This window comes from Homalodisca vitripennis, chromosome 6 (genome assembly GCF_021130785.1).
Source record: "Homalodisca vitripennis isolate AUS2020 chromosome 6, UT_GWSS_2.1, whole genome shotgun sequence".
In the NCBI taxonomy this organism is placed as follows: Eukaryota; Metazoa; Arthropoda; class Insecta; order Hemiptera; family Cicadellidae; genus Homalodisca; species Homalodisca vitripennis.
In genome coordinates, this window is record NC_060212.1 from 97180485 (window position 1) to 97200188 (window position 19704).

At 32.2% G+C, this 19704-nt stretch overlaps 1 protein-coding gene across 1 annotated transcript in view; it reads left to right on the plus strand.

Annotated features, from left to right (window-relative positions):
- The first annotated feature begins 9914 nt into the window (after positions 1 to 9914).
- Positions 9915 to 19704, plus strand: part of LOC124365484 (lymphocyte-specific helicase-like) — a 36491-nt gene continuing 26701 nt past the window's right edge. The window contains exons 1-5 of the mRNA XM_046821467.1: positions 9915 to 9926; positions 13941 to 14074; positions 15649 to 15799; positions 16682 to 16867; positions 18306 to 18488. Coding sequence (XP_046677423.1) covers positions 9915 to 9926; positions 13941 to 14074; positions 15649 to 15799; positions 16682 to 16867; positions 18306 to 18488 — 666 coding nt within the window. The remainder of the gene's footprint in view (positions 9927 to 13940; positions 14075 to 15648; positions 15800 to 16681; positions 16868 to 18305; positions 18489 to 19704) is intronic.

Here is a 19704-nt window from a genome sequence, read left to right on the forward strand (position 1 = left end):
ATTGATATATCTAGAGAAAACTATCCAACATATTGCACTTACTCATGGTCTAATATTGAAGATATATGGATCTATTCTAAATATTTAGGTAGATTTATCTTGGTAGCATTAGTCGTTTTAATAAAATAATTTAGTAAACTTTAGACTTTAAAAAAAAACAAACATGCATATATATAAAATTATGTTTCTATTCATCATTATATACCTAAAAATCTAATTCTACCTAAATATTTAGAAAAAGATCTACTTAATATGAGGTAAAAATATGAACTTTCTATCTTAATTAGTTCCCAAGATATATCGATTTTTGTTTGAAAATTTTATCGAAATTCAAACTTTCGGAAAACTGCAATAGAAAGTAAACGTAGGTTCAACACTAATATATCACGTATATTTTTTTTAGTTTATGGTTCGTTATGAAATAAATTTACACAATATATTAGGTCAAAAGGTTGTATTATACATCAATATTAGGTCATATTATTATGTCAGTGTTCAATAAAATATACATATATATATATATATATTATATATATATATATATATATATATTATATATATATTGTAAAATAAAACAGAGTTTGGTCGGTGACGTAGGTTGCAGGTTGCACCTCATACCGCTTTGCAATATTGTCCTTATTTCTTCTAGCAACATTTTTTTTGTATTCTTGACTCTTCCCATATTTTATGGCATAAAATTGAACTAAACTTCACTCAAAACAAACAGCCAGAAACTCAACAGTAGAATGACAGATGACAGAACACAAATTGTTTTGTTTTTATTCTATTTACTACTTCTTCTTCTTCTTCTTCAGCATAGAGCAATGAAAATAAAAACAGTACAATGATTGATATGCGTATTAAACTAGATTTAAATATATGGTTTACAAATTTATGATGAAAATATATAAAATAAATTATGATGTTTTTAGTAAAAAAATAAGGTATCTAGTAAAAAATGTGAAATTTTGGACATTGACGCGCTTGCAAAAAACATTATTTTTCATACTTAAGGTTAAAATATAGGTCTTGGGATACTATGTTTTTGTTCAGTAGGTTCCAAATGACAAAATATGACAAAAAAACTTTTTTTGAAAAATTTCATATTTTTTCATTATTTTCAGTGGTGAATCCCCTTAAAGGTGATAATTACATAGTAAAACTGACTTGAAATATGATACATTTCAAATTATTTTTTTACAAACTCATTATAACTGCACAAATTTAGTTTTTATGGTTGGCATAATAGTAATGTTATATCAGTTTAAAAATTATGAAATACTGATACAAGATAACACTACTTAGTAATACATAGTAAAATAGAAAGGAACTTCATAAACTATACAAAACTCTTTGTTAAAAAGTTTGTTTTTGACAGCGGAAGGATCATGAAGGAAACAGGATTTTTCAAGACATTTGCAATCGTTCGGTGATACAATACACTACTACATACAATACTATGTTTCTGGTATGTATCGCATTCAACAATACAAAACTATGAATGAAGAAGAATTCAAAATAAATAATCTTGTACAACAGTCAGTGTATGTTATTATTACTTTGCCCTAGTATTATGGTTATGCACAAGCTTGTTTAATAACAAACTTTAAAATATTTGCTACAGTATAGACTAAACATTCAAATGTATATTTAAGGACACCACTCCATTCCAAGAAGAAAAAGTAATGAGCCTAAAGGCTTTCTTCTGAAGTACAAGTACACTATCCACAATTGAGGAATTACATTGTACCGTTAGTTAGTTCCATTTTATATAATGCAACATTTCACAACCTAGTTAGCCAGTACAACTTATTATTATTTTTTATCCAATGTTCCGGAACTAAATTATCAACGGACAAACTACCTAATTGGCACGCGTATGAATATTTTATTGTAACCCTTCGTAGCAGCCCAACTTCGTGACCAATTTCTCCTCGCGCGCTATGTCCGTATGTAAAATTTATATTTTCGTATTATTAAATTAGCCCTTTGATGCCAAACATATAAAAATGAATGTAACGTGAAGTAAAGTTGTAAATAGTAAAGTAACATACCCTTGAAGATCTTTTATTTGCTTGATTGAAATGGATACAAGTTGTGGCGTCGTCCTTCTGACGAGCACGTTGTCTTGATAAGTTTTTGTCTCATTAAATGGCTAATACCGTCGCGAATTTGTTTTAGGCGAGCTCACGTATTATTTAAGTAGATGGCTACCACTTTCATAACTTCTACTCATCTTCTAGTAATCACCGACTAGAAATAACCCTTCTTAGACTACAGCTTCAGTGTCTTGTGCCAAGACGCCGACGCCCGGGTTGTGAGTCTACATATTGCGAAGGGAAGTAAAATCTTAAAATTTTATAAAGTAAAATATCGTAGGCATTATTCCATAGAACATTGGGTATTTTAGGCCCACCTATCAGATATACATTTTTAGTTCTTGTACTCTAATTGGCAGCAACGTGGCAAGGCATACATTTAATTTACCAACTAAAAGTGGTGCTTGTAAGTTTCATTAATGTTTCATTAATTAAATTGAACTTATAAGTAAACTTTGCAATTCGAGTATTTATTACTACGACCTCAGAAGTCACCACCCCCATGTGTTATCGTCATTCGGTACAACCTCACAGTAACAAACAATATGAAATGAGACAATGGAACAGACCAAAATAGTTCTCTTTTGTATGCAAAAGGTGAGCAGTTCCTGAGATATCTCAGAATAATAATATTCAGAGATAAAACTATATAATGTTTTACCAAGTTCTTCAATGTGAACATTTCATGAAAGTTTCCCATTATGGATGTAGATGAACAACAACTTATTTTGAAATTCTGCTTATTTCTGACACTGTTCCCACAACAAGGCTACAAATTCAGCACCAAATGATGACAAGTCTGAAGAAGAGGTTTTGGAGTATCCACTACAGGAGCGTCGCCGTGTGAATACTGTCGCAGAGACAATAGAAGACATCATCACAGAACAACAAACAGAAACATTCTACACATAAGACAGAGCTCTAAATACAATGCAAAACATTGTTGTTAGCAAGTTATTTTTATTAAAAACCATGCTAAAGTAGGACTGAAGCAAGAGAAGAATTTCAATTACTATTTATCGAAGAGATGTGAAATAACCACTGTGGAGCATATTAACGCATCCATCCTTATTGATAAAATAAGAAAATAACAATCAAGTAAATAAATCTGTGATCTCTTGTGACTACAAACGAGCTTGATGCCTTTCTAACAACAGATTCTAACAACTTGCCTGAAAGACAACCAAGTCCCAGCAAAAGTTTTATTTTATACTGAATACTGTGCTGATTGGTATAAGGCCACTTTGAGGCATTGTCATTTTGACTTTCCATGATACAAGGTCACAATGAGGCGATGCCTTTTTGATTTCCCGTTGATACAAGGCCACAATGAGGATTTTGATTTTCCATTGATTCAAGGCCACTATGAGCCGATGCCATTTTGATTTTCTGTTGGAGGCAATCGGATTTGATTCTTCTGGAAGTAGGAGGGAAAGGAAAAGACAACAGATCAATTTGCCCTGATTATAGAAACAAGGGATTTAATTTATAACATGCTGTAGAGATAATTACAAGCTGACCACTTATGTTACTATTAATGAACAACTTCTTGCCTTTAGGGAAAGAAGTAAGTGTTTAATGTACATATCAAACAAACTATCAAAGTATTGAATAAAGAGCGTGATAATATGCAACTCTGGTACAAAATAAATGATAAAGGCTATGCCATACTTGGGTAAAGGAACCACTCCTCGAGTACCCCACGAGCTATGCATTTTCTAAAAGAACTTACAAGAACAATCTATGAGTAAAATCGAAATATTGATCTTCTAGCACCGTTACTAAACCTCCACCATAGTCGGAACTATTTGACCACCAGATATTCCCCCTGACATGACAGACTCTGGAAAGTCAGCAGTTCAATGACCTGTTTTGATGGATATAAGACAATACTCTCTCTTTCAAGCCTAAGAAGAAAATTATGTTGTTACTATGGATGTAAAATACACAGGTATTTATTAATTAGGTCAAATACCCAGGTATTTTATAATTTTAATTCAGAACAAACTTAAAGTTCAGCAAACGAATTTTAATAAAATAGATCTAAACCATCTAATCTGAAAAGTTCAGATCAATAAATGAAAGATCAAAGTTTTAGATCTGAATGATTTCCAAATATTACTTGGGGTAAAAGTTGGAGCAATTTATTCATAGCATAGTCCTAATTCCTAAAACAGGTTTAATGTACAGTTTGCAACACATTACAGACATTTTCCAAAACGTTGGTTGTAATGAAATGGAAAAAAGAAATTATTAAACACTTAGTAAGACTAATAAATGGAAAATTAGCAGATATTTTGAAAATTATCTTTAAATATAGCCTACATTATTTATTTGTTTGATCAAGCTTAAGTTTAACCACGTAAAAACTTATTTAAAAAGTACTTTAATTTAAGCCTTTTTTAAATTTATTGTTATCTTTTGACATACATGTTATTGTCATGCTATGTAAGGCTATGTAATAAAAACATGGGTATCAGTGAGGTTAACAGCCAGAGTAGCCAATCAAAATTTCAACGTTATTAACATACTTTGCTTATCCTCCTGAACAAAAATACGAGCATATCGAGAGAGTAAATGTACTGAAGCTCTCACATCTGGATTTTTTTCTCAACATGTTGCCTACACTGCCGTGTAACCTGATTCCTCCCCTCCACAACGAGACCAGGTTAATGCCAGTACATTGAGAACTGTCGATGGAAACAATGCGTTTTAGTGAAAAATGTCAATCCAGTCTCCCTCCAGGTGCGAAATATGCTGTTTCATCTGTTAACTCATTCAAAAGGGAAAAACTCCAGTTGAAGTTTATGAACTTTTTGAGGGGAAATTAACCCAAGAAGTTAATTTACCCAAAATTTATAAAATTCAAAAAATTTATTTTTGTTTACCAGCTACTACAGTTCCAACTGAAAGAATAGTAGGCTACTACGAAAGTCTTGTTGCAAATGTTCGTAAAAATAGATTAAAGTATAAAACCTCAATAATATTAAATGTTTTTACACAACATGAAATGCAAATTTATTTTTGTCTTGATTACCTACAAATGTGTTCATTAATTGAAATTGGTACAATAATACATTTTAAGTTTAAAAATTTGTAATTATTTATTCCAAATTATGAATCTCCCCTCGATTATTCTTTTCAGAGTCCAGATATATATTCATTTGAAACCCTCTAATGAATACTTGTACATGTATATGAATACAGCTCTTGTATATTTTATTTGAATACTATCAGTCCGAATAAACAAATACTGGAGGTTTGAATTAAATTCTACTAGAGAGATTGTTTGCATTTCAAAAGTATTCAAATTCATTTTCAGGTATTTGAATATCTGGGTTATATACAAATACTATTTGATTCAGTATTCACTTCCCAGTCACTAACTAGTGATGGGTCCGAAATAACGGAACTGTTATTTTTTCACAGATAATTAAAGTAACAGGTAGACCTGTTATCGATCAGTTTCTCTTAACAGGTCTTAATAGGTCCCGAGAACTGTGACTGGTGGGACTCAGAACGGAACAGAACAGAATAGACCTACCGACCGGGAGTCCGCCGAGTCCAGGCCGTTTAACTGTTACCTACGCTTTAGCCAGCCAGCAAAACAGGTCTTAATACTAGGTCCCAGTTTTCTATCTGGCCACCAGACTGCAGCACTAGTTTGGTTAGGCTGTTCTTTCTTTCTTTCTAGTTTCTTAGTATATGAGTAGCAATTAGTTATTATTATTAATTATTATTTATTTATGTATCGTTTGTTTAAAACTATTTTGTAAATTTAAATATATATTTTTGTCATGTATTAGTTATTATTATTAATTATTATTTATTTATGTATGTTATTTAACTATTTTGTAAATTTAATATATATCTTTGTCATTTATTAGTGTAAGTATTGAGTAACAAACAATTAGGTACCATTTGTTTGTAAAAAGTAATAAATACTTTTGTAATTAAATTTAAAAATAACAATCTCACTTAATCATTTTATTTGTGTGTGACATGGTTAAATAAAAATATTTATTGAATCATTGAATCATGTGTTTTTTTATTAACATACCTGAAATTCATAAATATTAACTAATTAGATCAAAGTCTAAGAGTGATTAGTTTAGTAATTTATAGGATTGAACAGTATTGTATTTGTATCTCTCTCTTTTGGGATACTAACCCCACCCCCCCCCCCCCCCACCCCCCCCCCCCCCCACCCCCCCCCCCCCCCACCCCCCCCCCCCCCCACCCCCCCCCCCCCCCACCCCCCCCCCCCCCCAAGTGTAGTGCAAACAAAAACTAGCTATCATGTTAATTGCCAAACAGCTACGGTTTCCAATTAAATGTATCTAACATGCAGCATGATGAGATGCATGAGCACAGATTTAGAATGTATGAACTACAAGTCAAGTATTATTTAAAAAAATACACTATTTCCTTAGTTTGGTAATTCGTCTATGATATATTGTGAACAACTGTTATGGATTAAAAACAAAAATTTAACTTGAAGATAACGGAAGCAATTGTTCGAAGAATTGATACCTTTACTGGTGTTGAGCACTCAATGAAAACATAGTTACACAATTAACTCCTTCACGGTGTTTGACGTATATTACGTTCATAGCTGCTGATAGTTGATTTACGTTTATTACGTTACAAAGTTGATAGTTGTCTGCTAGCTTGTTTGGAATGGGTGGATCTTGCTGGCCTGTTATCTAACTAGTGATATTTTGGATTATGTAACTTAAATATGCAAGTGTACTGTTTATAAACTATCTTTATATAATAATACAAGTTTGAAGTGGATAAATTACAGTGTTTATAACTTTATGTGATCAATCTTTAGTGCAAACTTTTAACCTGAAAACTAACCTAGAAAATTAAAGTTTTATATAAGCCTAAATATAAAAGTGATCCTAGTGGCATATATTTGTGTGTGTAATTTTTTTTATGGGAACAATGACAAACAAATAGGATTGATACTCCAATATTTGTATCTAATTTATTGTAAATTTTAACCATAATCCATAACCATAACCTTATACAAGTTTTGGCCTATTTACAATAGAATAGTGTTATAGGTTGAGATTAACAATCTAATTGCACTTTTTAATCATTCTATAAGGTATAGTCCGGTCCAAAAAATAAATAAATAAATAAACCTCTTAACAAGAAGTAGGCCTAGGCCTTTTTTATTCTTATTTTTGTTTTTACTGATAATATCCTGAAAAATTTTTAATACCTAAACCTAATTTATTTTTCAAAATGGCAAAATACCCATGTGGTACATGTGGAATCAATGTAAGGTCATCTGCTATCCTATGTACTGGCTTTTGCAAAAAATGGTTTCACTTTAAGTGTGTCAATCTAAGCCTCTCAGACATTAAAGATATGGAGAGTGAGAATAGCCTACAAAATTGGAAATGTTTAAACTGCAGGGCGAACACAGATAAATGTGATATTATTGAGTTCTGTGAGGACGATTCCGATCAACTGAAATGCCCCTCTCTTGCTGATGAGATCAATAAATCTATTATTAGTCAAAATGAAGAACTGCGAGAAGAATTGTTCAACTCAAAAAATAATAAATCCCTCTATGTTCTTGAACTTGAAGATAGAGTAAAGGAAGTAGAAGATAGTTTGGAATTACAAAAAAAAACGTTTAGCAAAATAGAAGAAGACCTAAAAAAACAAATAAAATCACTGGAAAGAAAACTCAAAAGTGAAGAAGAAGTAAGAGTAAACCTTTTGGCACAGATTGATGAGGAGATTAATGTGAAAATTAATCGAAATAACAGGCAGGATAAGCCATGCAGCAAATGTACAATCTACAAAAAAGAGACTGAAAATATGCTAGACTCAATAAGAACGTTGGAAACTATAATTAAGGCTCTAGAAAAGGATGGTAAACATAACCAGGATAATTTAAACAAAACTTTATTAAAAGAGTCCTCTTGCTTACACTGTTTTCCTCCTCTCAAGCATATAGCAACAACTTCTGCTCTACAGGCAACAACATTACAAAATGAACCCTGGAAAATTGTTAGTAATAATTCAAGGAAAGCTATAATACCCCAGAATATTAATATATCTTGTGAAAATTCTTTTGAAATTTTGTCTACAGACATTTTGGAGTGCGACAAACTTGTTGAAGACACTCGACAGACATCAGCACACAAGAAAAACGTATGCTTACCTAAGAACATAAATATTTCTAAAGACAATAGGCCTAAAACTTTTAACAGCTTTGTGTCGAGCAAAATGAACCAATCTAAACTTACTATAATGGCCGATAGTCATGGGAAAAACTTGAGTGATTTAATTCACCAACGAGCTACTGTAAATGTCTGTTCGTTTGTTAGATCAGGTGCAATTTTTAACAAAGTCATTGAGGAGGTCCAACAGCTAACTACAGACTTGACGAAGAATGATTATCTTTTGGTGATGGCAGGTACTAACAATGTAGAAAGTACAAGTGTGAATCGATTGATGGAAGATGTACATGGCCTGATTCGGGACTCCTCTCACACAAATTTAATTCTTGCGACATTGCCAATGAGGCATGATAAACCCAAATTGGATCTGAAGATTTCAGTTATAAATTCAAAACTTGAAAAAGAGGCTAAGACTGATAAGTTCCAAATTCTACCACTTCATATCTTGCCACGGCATTATTACACTACTCATGGTATGCACTATAATAAGAAAGGAAAAGTGAAAATTGCAGAGATGATTGTGAAAATGCTTTCAAAAAATATAGAAAAACCTACCAATCAGACTTCGGGTTTGTCTCCTGTGATTGAGGAGCAGGGAATCCATGTAATTGAACAGGACATGGGCCTTATAATTGATAATTTTTTGTATGACTCATCTGTGGGTTTCGCCCATTCTATATCTGGTGACCTTGGCCATGATAGAAATATGACAGCTGGTGTAGCTGTTGTATTCAGGAAGAAAATTGGTAGGCCACAGCTTTCAGACCTCAAATCAGACAAACTTACGTTTCAAAAGGTAAGCCATGGAGGAGCCTGCATATACAGCCTAATTACCAAAGCGACGTATAATGCAAAACCCATAATTCAGGACTACAATGATGCTTTCGCCCAACTGACTCAGGACTTCAAGGCCAAAGGGCTTAAAAAATTGATCTGCTCCCCAATGGGCTGTGTGAGAGATATGATTCCGCCTGAACAATTCGCCAAGAACATAGTGGCATTCCATCAAGAAACTGGTGCTTCAGTAAGTATTGTGTGCTGTGACCAGGTATCACAAAGAGAATTAAGGCGTGGACTTTCACATCAGGAGTTTATGTTGAAGCTGAAAGAGTCGATTGAAGATGGCATCTGTAACCTTTCATCTGCTGGTGGACAGGATATAGAGTGTCAAGACGTATCAGTTCCTGTGGACAGTCCCCCTACTTCGACCCACACTCCAGTAGATGAGGAAGAGGATGGTGCGATAGACTTAAAAAACGAACCTCCAAACAAAAATATAAAGAACACTTAGATTTAGATAACTTCTGTTTAGTTTGTAACAAATTTCACTGCTATCATGCAAATAAGGTAAATCAAAATTTAAAATTTAAGAATGTTTGGCCTATTTGTAAGGAAGCCAAAATTGATCAGAAATATAATTGGCTATTACATTTAAATATCCAAGGAGGAGTACTTGATAAAAAAATTGATTTAGAAATAATTCTACAAAATTCAAATATTCAAATTATTTGTTTAAATGAACATTGGTTGAGTAGGGATAGTGTTACCATTTTAAATAGTTTTTCTAATTATAATCTGGCACATTTTTATTGTAGAGATAGAGATTATCATGGAGGCTCATGTATTCTTTTGAAAAATAATTTTGAATTTAAAACCAGAGAAGATCTGTGCATTTATAATATGGATTCAGTTTTTGAAGCTTCATGCATAGAAATAATTAATTTAAAAAGGCCTATAATTATCATTTCTATTTATAGAGTGCCAGAAGATTCAAATTTCAAATTATTTTTAAATAAGCTTGAGGCTTTGTTAAAACTTTTAGGTAAAGAAAACCATGTAAACAATGTTTATATTGCATCAGACTTTAATGTAGATATAATGGAAACAACAAATAAACCACATCAGAAATTTGAATTCCTTTCTCTGATTGAATCATACGGTTTTAAAACACATTTTGCATCACCAACTAGGATTACTTTTAATACAAATTCATGCATTGATAATATTTTAACTTTTAAATTTAAGTCATCCTTTGAATCTCAGACAATGAATTTGGAATTGGGTTTGTCGGATCACAGGGCAGTCTTTTTAGATATTTCTAAAGATCTTATTTCTGATAATGAAAATACTAAACTTAGAGTAAAAAGACGGATTTTTTCTAAAAAAGCTCTTTATAGATTTAGCAGTAGATTAAAAGACACTAAGTGGAATGTTTCAAACAATTTTACTTTTGTTGACAACTGTTCTAATTTCTTTAATTGCTTTCAAAATATATTTGAAGAATCATTTCCATTAAAATTCTCTGCTAACAAAACCAAACAATCCAAAAATAAAAAATGGATAACAAAAGGAATTCAAATTTCAAGCATTAAAAAGAGGGAGCTTAGTAAACTAGCCAAACAGTCAAACAATCCAAACTTCATAAATTATGTAAAAAATTATAAAAAAATTTTCAAAAATGTCTGTAATAAATCAAAGCAAATGTATAATTCTAATTTCATAAAAGATTCTGAAAATAAAAATAAAGCTGCTTGGCATGTAGTTAAATCTGAGCTTGGATGCAAAAAATCTGTTAACAATTTTCCTGATGTTGTGTTGGATAGTGGTAGGGTTGTTAAAGATGGAAAGGAAATTGCACAATTCTTCAACAAAAAATTTGCAGAATTGGCCAAAGAAATTAAGGCTCGACCTTGTGAACAAGAGGCCCTAAATTTAGCACAAACTGATCTTGAATGTCAATTTTTTAAGTTTAATTTTGGTAATGTGTCATCAGATGATGTTGTTAAAGTGATAAAATCATTAAAAAATAAAAAATCATCTGGGTGGGATGAAATACCTCTGGACGTAATGAAACATGTAATGTATAGTATAGCTGTTCCTTTATCAGTTTTAATTAATCAATCATTCAAAAATTGTAGTTTTCCAAAAAATTTAAAACGGGCTGAATTAAAACCACTCTATAAAAAAGGCCAAAAACAAAATCCAGATAATTACCGTCCAATTTCAATACTGCCATCATTTTCTAAAGTATTTGAAAAATTAGCACTAAACCAAATTACAAATTTTTTAGAATCTAATTCAATTTTGACTTGTGATCAATTCGGATTTAGGAGGGGTCACAGTACATTAGGGGCCATTAATAAACTTGTAAATGAGGTGTCTTGGGCTTTGGATGGGTCACAGAGAACCATGGGTGTGTTTTGTGATTTGTCCAAGGCTTTTGATTGTGTGAACCATAATATCCTTTTAAAAAAGCTTAAACTGTACAGTTTTTCAAATAGATCAATCCTGTGGATTGAATCTTATTTAGTTCATCGATTTCAAAGAACTGTAATTTTTAAAAATAGTGTAAAATCTAGATCTCGTTGGGAGGAAATTAAAGTTGGCGTTCCTCAAGGGTCTATTTTGGGGCCTCTACTTTTTCTTCTGTATGTTAATGATTTACCTAAAAATGTTTCACCAAAAATTATATTATATGCAGATGACACAACCGCAGTTGTTAAAGCAAACTCTCACTTTCAATTGAAAAATAAATTAAATCAAGCTTTTTATGAATTGGCATACTGGTTTAAGGTTAACGGATTGAAATTAAATCAAGAGAAAACTCAACTATTAAATTTTCGAACAGCACAATTAAAGGAGGGCTATAATAAGGATGTGATTTTCCACGGCCAACAAATAAAATTATGTGATAGTGCAAAATTTTTAGGTATAGATCTGGATATAAACTTTTCTTGGAAAAAATGTATTGAAAATATTATTAGAAGATTAAACTCGGCATGTTATCAAATGCTAGTGTTACGAAATTCAATTAATTTGGAAACTAGAATAATAATTTACTACTCTTTCTTTTTTTCAATAATTCAATATGGTATTGAATTTTGGGGATCATCTTCTGACTTTGATAAAGTTTTTAAGATCCAAAAAAAAATTATGAGATTAATGACCTTTTCATCATTTAGAACTTCTTGCAAACCTCTGTTTAAAGAATTAAAAATCTTATCACTTCCAAATTTATACATTCTGAAAACCCTACGAACAGTACAATCAAATTTTGAAAGCTTATCAAGTGATAACTTTGATCATAATTACAATACAAGATTTAAAGCTAATTTTCAATATCCCATACATCGACTGCGTCTGGTAGAAAAAACTCCAATATACACGGCAAAAAAACTATACAATAAGTTACCTCAAAAATATAAACATTTAATCAATTCAAAAACATTTAAAAGCAAACTAACAGATTTTTTGTTGGAAAAAAACTATTATAGTGTTGATGAGTATTTGATGGATCCTGAATTTTAAAATTGTGTTTTAACATAGATTACATTAAATTTGTTACGCTGTCTTGACCTCTTATATGTATTTTTATTAAGTTTATATGTATATGTGAATTGTGATGTGCATATGTATGAATGTATATGTGTATGTATCATTATTACATTAATTTATGACAATGTTACCTGTTTCTATAGCAATGCTATGTATAAACGTTGACGTAACAATAAAGACTGATTCTGATTCTGATTCTTAGCAATTGCGTAAAAATGTGCTACTAACATAATATTACGTATCGTAATATTGTTCCTGCTTTATTCCGTTGTCTGCCATAATAATGCGCAAGAAGCATTTCTGTGGCAACCATGTGTCACAGAAGTATTTCTGATGTTGTCAGCTTTATATCAGTACTTTCTTGGTCCTCTGTCATGAGTGTTTACACCTTGGTTATTTTGCTGTAGTCACCCAGTGCAGACAGCTACCACGTGTTCTTGTTGCATGTCACCTGTCACAGAAGTATTTCTGATGTTGTCAGCTTTATATCAGTACTTTCTTGGTCCTCTGTCATGAGTGTTTACACCTTGGTTATTTTGCTGTAGTCACCCAGTGCAGACAGCTACCACGTGTTCTTGTTGCATGTCACCTGTCACAGAAGTATTTCTGATGTTGTCAGCTTTATATCAGTACTTTCTTGGTCCTCTGTCATGAGTGTTTACACCTTGGTTATTTTGCTGTAGTCACCCAGTGCAGACAGCTACCACGTGTTCTTGTTGCATGTCACCTGTCATGAAGTATTTTAAGGTTATATTTCTAGTGTTTTTTGTACCATTTCAAGTGTTGTAGTCGCACAAATAGACTATTGGCATTGTTTGCGTGATGATAACATGGACACGATAACATTGCGAAAATGACTTAGTGGACGTTATATAAAAAGTAACAAACATTTGAAAAAAGATACTGAAAATAACTTATTTTACATAAAAAAGTATATATCTTATCTCTACAAACCTTTTTTCTAAAAAAAACCATAAAGAAAAATTGAGCGAACAAACATAATTTTAGGTATAAAAACAAAATCGTTTAGGGGTTAAAGTTGTCAAATCAAGAGTATAGTTCTGTGCTCTGGGAGGGATCAGCTCTTAAAGTAGTGAATTTTGTTGTCTTGATCATTTTCAAATTAGTGTCTCAAACAGTCAACACTGCAGTGTAGTTTGTGAGCAATGGGTTTTTCATAAAAAATAAGTTTTACACTTTTACTTTGAAGCAATCTTAATATGTTTAACTTTATATAAATAAGTTTTTATTTATCTTCAAGTGTTTTTGTTCTCAGTGTTTTTTAACATTTAATGTGCAGGAATTGAGCGACCAGGAAGATTTGGAGAAAAAAGCAAAATACAAGCGATTGATGCATCTGTTGAATCAAAGTCATTTCTACGCAAAATTCTTATCGCAGAAAATTGAAGCTTCCAACATGAAAGAGGCCCAGAGGTGAGTTTAACTGTACACAGAGATAACGATCTCATTTAGGCTATCACACATTAACGCACATTTAACATGGTGTGCCATAAGTGTCTGAAGTACCTGAAATATTATGTCATATAGTCACAACTTTATAATTTGTTTTTATCATGGTTAAAAAAATTCATTTTTCTCAATAAAACATTATTTCTATGTTCTTGATTAATAGTTTATTTTGAAATAAAGTTAACATATAGAAGTCACATACAACGGGTCTTTGTGATATGACACAAGAGTTCATACTCTCAGCAATTACTTAAGTCAACACAGATTAATGACTCTCTTATGTATATGTTCATCTAACCGTAAAACCCTGAGTGATTTGATAATTGAATTTGCTCCTACCCAACTTGGTTGACTCATTATCGGTGGGGGGTATTGGGGGGTATCCTGGATTAATGATAGATCTTTTAACAAACTGACTATATGCAAGGTATGAGGTGTGAACAAAAAATACAGTAATTTGCCTAGTAGCGTGATCTTTTAGATAAGCATCGACAAGTTTCAATATGCTGGAGATTGTCAGTCGGCGTACTGCAATGTTTGCAAAACAACATATGAAGAAAGAGACCAGAAAAATGGACAAATCATTTTCATCTTCATCACGATAATGTGCAATTCACACCTCGCTTCTTATTTGTGAGTTTTTGGGTGAACAAAAGTTTTTGAAAGTCTGTTGTCCACATCCGACATAATCAGATCAATCTGTGTGCATTCTAACGTGTCTTCAGCAATTTCAAGCTGCAACTGCTTTTGTCCTGCTGGCAAGTTCTTTGGAGCAACTTTGCCCTTTGTTAAATCTTCTATTAAAAAAACTGAACCACTACTGATGCTTAACTCTGAATCTGGTTCGCGGTCAGTTATACATGGCTCATTTATTGCTGAAACATAAAAAATTGAACGATGACTTTATTAATTCAACTTATTGTTGGTCTTCCAAAATGAGATTCTTTGTCCACCAAAATGCACCATTATAAACATATTGTATCATATATTTAACTGTGTGTATCTTCTTCAAAGGCCTGATGAACTTTTCTAATGGTTTTGGCTTGGAAATCATCAAGTTTTTGACCAAATCTGATTCAATATTGCTGTTCAAAAAATGTCGTTAAAACAAAAATATAACGCTAACTCAGTACAGGGTTACATTCTCTACAGCCGACTGACACATTGTTGTAACCATTTGACTGGCATGCATGAGCGTAGTATTAGCTGACTGTATCTATATAGCAACACGTTCCTCATGTCATACATTTCCTTGCATAGTAGAAATTAAGGCCGGACATGTAGTTATATAAACAGTATGAGGCATGATTGCCACATATTAGAGCCCTGCCAAAGCGAAAAGTAAGTGAGGGCTGTTGGAGCGTGAGATATCTGTACACCCAAGACGTTAAGTTAGGATGATTGTGTGATCTAAGGCGCTATTACTAAAACTTGTGAGTTGCTGTTGGAATTTTTATTACAAGTCTTTTGAGAGTATAAATAATGGAACCACTAATTTATAACATCATTTACTATCAAGGAATATATTTCTTTTGCAGGAAAGAGGCTATGAAAAAAGCAGAAGAAAAGAAAACAAGTCTCCAGTCACGCAGTTTAAAAGAGCTAAATAACAGTCCTTCACAGAAAACAACACCAACAAGGAGAGGTTCAAAGAAAAGACAACTTATAACTGATTTCATTGATACTAAGGTATGATTTCTGCCCTATTACTTCAAAATATAAAGCGTGTAATTATACAGATATTCATGTGTCCTACATTGTTTTGTATTTGATCTTCTAACTTTTGTATTTGACTTAACAGGTTTTTCTTAATATTTTACTTCATGTTTGTTGTTCGTTAACAGATCTCTTAGTAGTTTCTTTTTCCTTATTTTCTTAATGAGTATTGTTCCATACACTGTATTAAAATGTTCATTTTTGAAAATAAACCTTTTTAGACCTTTTACTTTCTTAAATGTATGCTCTTTTTTAAATCTTGTTTTTTTGGTTGTATGGGAGGAGATTGTTTTGGGTTTACTAAGAGCCCAGAAATTATGTTGGAATTCTTGTTGTATGCTTAACTTTACTTCCTAATTGTTCTTTACTTCACTGTAACTCTAACAATATTTTAAGTCTTTGCACTCCTCAAATGCAAATTCTTTAATTTTCAAAGAGTGTAAAGATAAAGATCCTGGACATATTCAAGGGTTTTTTAGTTTCTCCTCCAATTTCAATTTTCATTAATTTATAAAAACTTGGAAAGTTTATGTTTTAAAGGTGGATTAATACTGTTCATACGGTTTTCTATAAAGTAATGTGGCATCTCTCTTCAAGGTTTTTTATAATTTTATTAGCTTTTGCAAGTTTTTTGAATGTTTTGTCTATAACTTTGTAGTTAATGGAAAGCTGTTCAAACCATTCATATATGGAGCACTTGAATTGTCGAAATAGTACTTGAAATTTTGACTTGCATAGGAATACCTGAAGAACTTCTTCAATCGCTTAGCGAATGTAAAATGTACTTAAATATGCCAAATCAATGTAGAGCAGTCAAAGTAGCTGACAAAAATACTATAAGACAGTTGTTTTCAGACTATTCAAAGTGCCAAGAAGAGAAGGATTGAGAAAGATAACATTTTAAAGCCTGTCGAACTGCCAGAAGTGACATCCGGATTTCGCATCAACTCTATGGGACTGGAAGTTCCTGATAACCAGCCTGAACTGTTTGAAGGAGGGGTGCTGAGACAGTACCAGTTGCAGGGATTGGAATGGATGAAGGTATGCATAGTTGGAATAGCTGTGAATTCATTTTTAATTTTCCAGCAGATTAATCCAAGTAGTGTTATCCCTTTAAGGACCAAATGGCAATATATTAACCTAGGAAATGGTTGATTGAATGTGAATTTTGAGTTAAACTCCAGTTCATCTTTCTCCAAGTGCTGTGTCTGGAATTTGAAGCTCTTACAGACTTGACTCCTGGAATCTGGAGTAATGTAGAAGTTGATGGTGAAGAATTGTGCGTCTTTTGAGACAATGAGGATACCTCTTCACCTGGATTACACTATACTTTGTAGTCTAGGTGTTTCTTATGGTGAAACCGAAGTCATATTAAGCTTCTTTGTGACTAACTTTTATCTCTTCAGACAAACATGTCCAGATACCAGGAGTCAAGTCTCTAACAGCTGCAGATTCCAATCGTTGCACTAAGAGAACTGGAGCTAACCCCAAAAATTCACACTAATGTATTGCTGCCAACTGCACAAGAAGTACCAGGCAACAATTGTTGTATGTTTGTGAAGAAATTGTCTGAGTGTTGTTGGTTACAAGGGATTTATTAACCCTTTTGCTCCCGATATCCTAATTTTCGGATATCATAACTATCTCCCAATTTGTCCGGTGTTTGAATTTCCGCACAGTAGAGGTATCTTCTAATTAATCCTGTGTCAGAATTTTCGGATATTAAAAACAAATGTAATCTTATTATAACATATTTATATTGTGATGTTTAGAAAGAACTGTTTCATCACATAGGGATGTTAAAAGAATTTTATGTAGTCAATAGTAGTGTATATAATATAACACTGGCTTATACAACATTAATAACAGTACATAAGTATGATAATACAATATTTTTTGTAAAGTCTTACATTGCAAGAATTTTAAGTTTGCACAAATGTGTTCATTATTAAATGGTATGTTAAGTCAAATCAATATAAATGCCCTGAGAATAAGTTGTGTTCTTATTGTATAAATAGTCAAAATAAAAAAGCGTGAAAGCTCAGGTGGTATTGAGGATGAGAGTTTTTTATCGTCTTTTTGAGAACATCATTCTGGCGGTGAGGAGGTTGAGGTGTTATCGTCCATTGACAACCCCTGTAATAAATATTGTGAGTGCTGTCAATATAATACTGAGGTCACTGCTATCTCAAATTATTTGTTTTTTCTGTAGCTTTTCAATTCCATGCTATGGAACTGTTTTCACAACTACTCAATTCATCTCCGATAACCCGGGTTTCCGGTTATCAGGGATTTACTGAATTACAAATCACAATTGACACGTCTGTTTGTTAAAGTGTTAATTAAATTGGATATTTTGGTTAAAATACAGATTTGCCTTAGTTAGGTCAGTAATAGTTGACTACTATATTTTGATTTAAGTTTAGAATATATTGTATTGATATACTTGGTCATTATGATGTTATTTACATTGTTACAGACACTTTTTGAAAATGGAATAAACGGAATTTTAGCTGATGAAATGGGCTTAGGTAAGACTGTCCAAGTGATAGCTCTGATATGCCACTTGGTTGAGTGTGGCATCACTGGACCCTTCCTCATCGTGGCTCCTTTATCTACTCTCCCCAACTGGGTGATGGAGTTCGAGAGATTCGCCCCTCAGGTACAGTGGTCTTGTGAGCTCAGTTTGTATGCTATTATTGTAACGGAACAAATTCATAATCGTGTCAGTGTCTTATTCTAAAAAGTGCCCTATCCAGGGAAAAAATGTGGCAATCAGAGTCAAGATTTTCTTTATTAATATGTTCATTGAGAATAGAAATGGCATAAAATTTTAAAAAGTTTACGTAGATAAAAACGTACACAATACGATAAGTGTTTTAACCCTGTGGTGCAGTTGTTTTAGTGTGTGCAGCAAATGTTACGGTGAAACTTTCTTGAACAAAGCTAGGATAAATAAATACAAAAAGTGTAGTAAAACCTCAATACCGTAGCTAATTTTGATCATCTTCATGATTTTTCACTCAAATACTCATAGTAAACTCACAATAAATGTAATAAAATTTTTGTTGTATGCTTAAATTTATTTACTGTCCGATAAAAAAAAAAAAAAACATTGTCTATCTAACAGTCGAATTCACTGTCCCGAGCTGTCATTTAGCTTATCATAGCTTTGAGATAATATATCACAATATCAGACACCTTTGTAAAGAAAAACCAATTTTACTAACAAATAATACACTAATAAATTTCGGTAGGATAACTTGTTTTCTCATGCCATCATAACTGCATTCGGTTGACAAAAGCCTGTTGAATATTGACAAATTTGAGCAAAATGAAAATCAATACGAACATATGTTCCTCGTTTTGCACATTCTCTTATAAATATCTAGACGGAATAATTCAAGGATTGGCTCACATGATGGGCTGAAGCAGTCAAACCACATTAAATGGACATGTCCATATAAGCACCAAACCACGTAAACGTGTTTGCCAATAGAGTAGAAAGTTTCACTTTATTATTCAATTTTTTTTATGTTAAGCGAACTTACAGTTTTTTATTTGACTTCTAGTCCAGTTCATCGAAAACCCTAATAGAAGAACAAATTACAAGGTTTATTAGAATTGTGATATAAATGAATTTTTAGAGTTTTCAAAATAATATATTGCTTGCTGTTAGTATTTTTTAGATGTAAGTACATAGACTGCCGCGAGTTTGTTATGTATTTTCCTAGATGACACATGATCAGCATTATACAAGTTACCAACTGCAAGAACATGTTTATTGTTATACTTTGTGTGTGTATGAAAATCCGTAGATAGATATCTCAATTTAAAGATTACTCTAGTTTTGTAAATATTTTTCTTGCTTTTCTGTA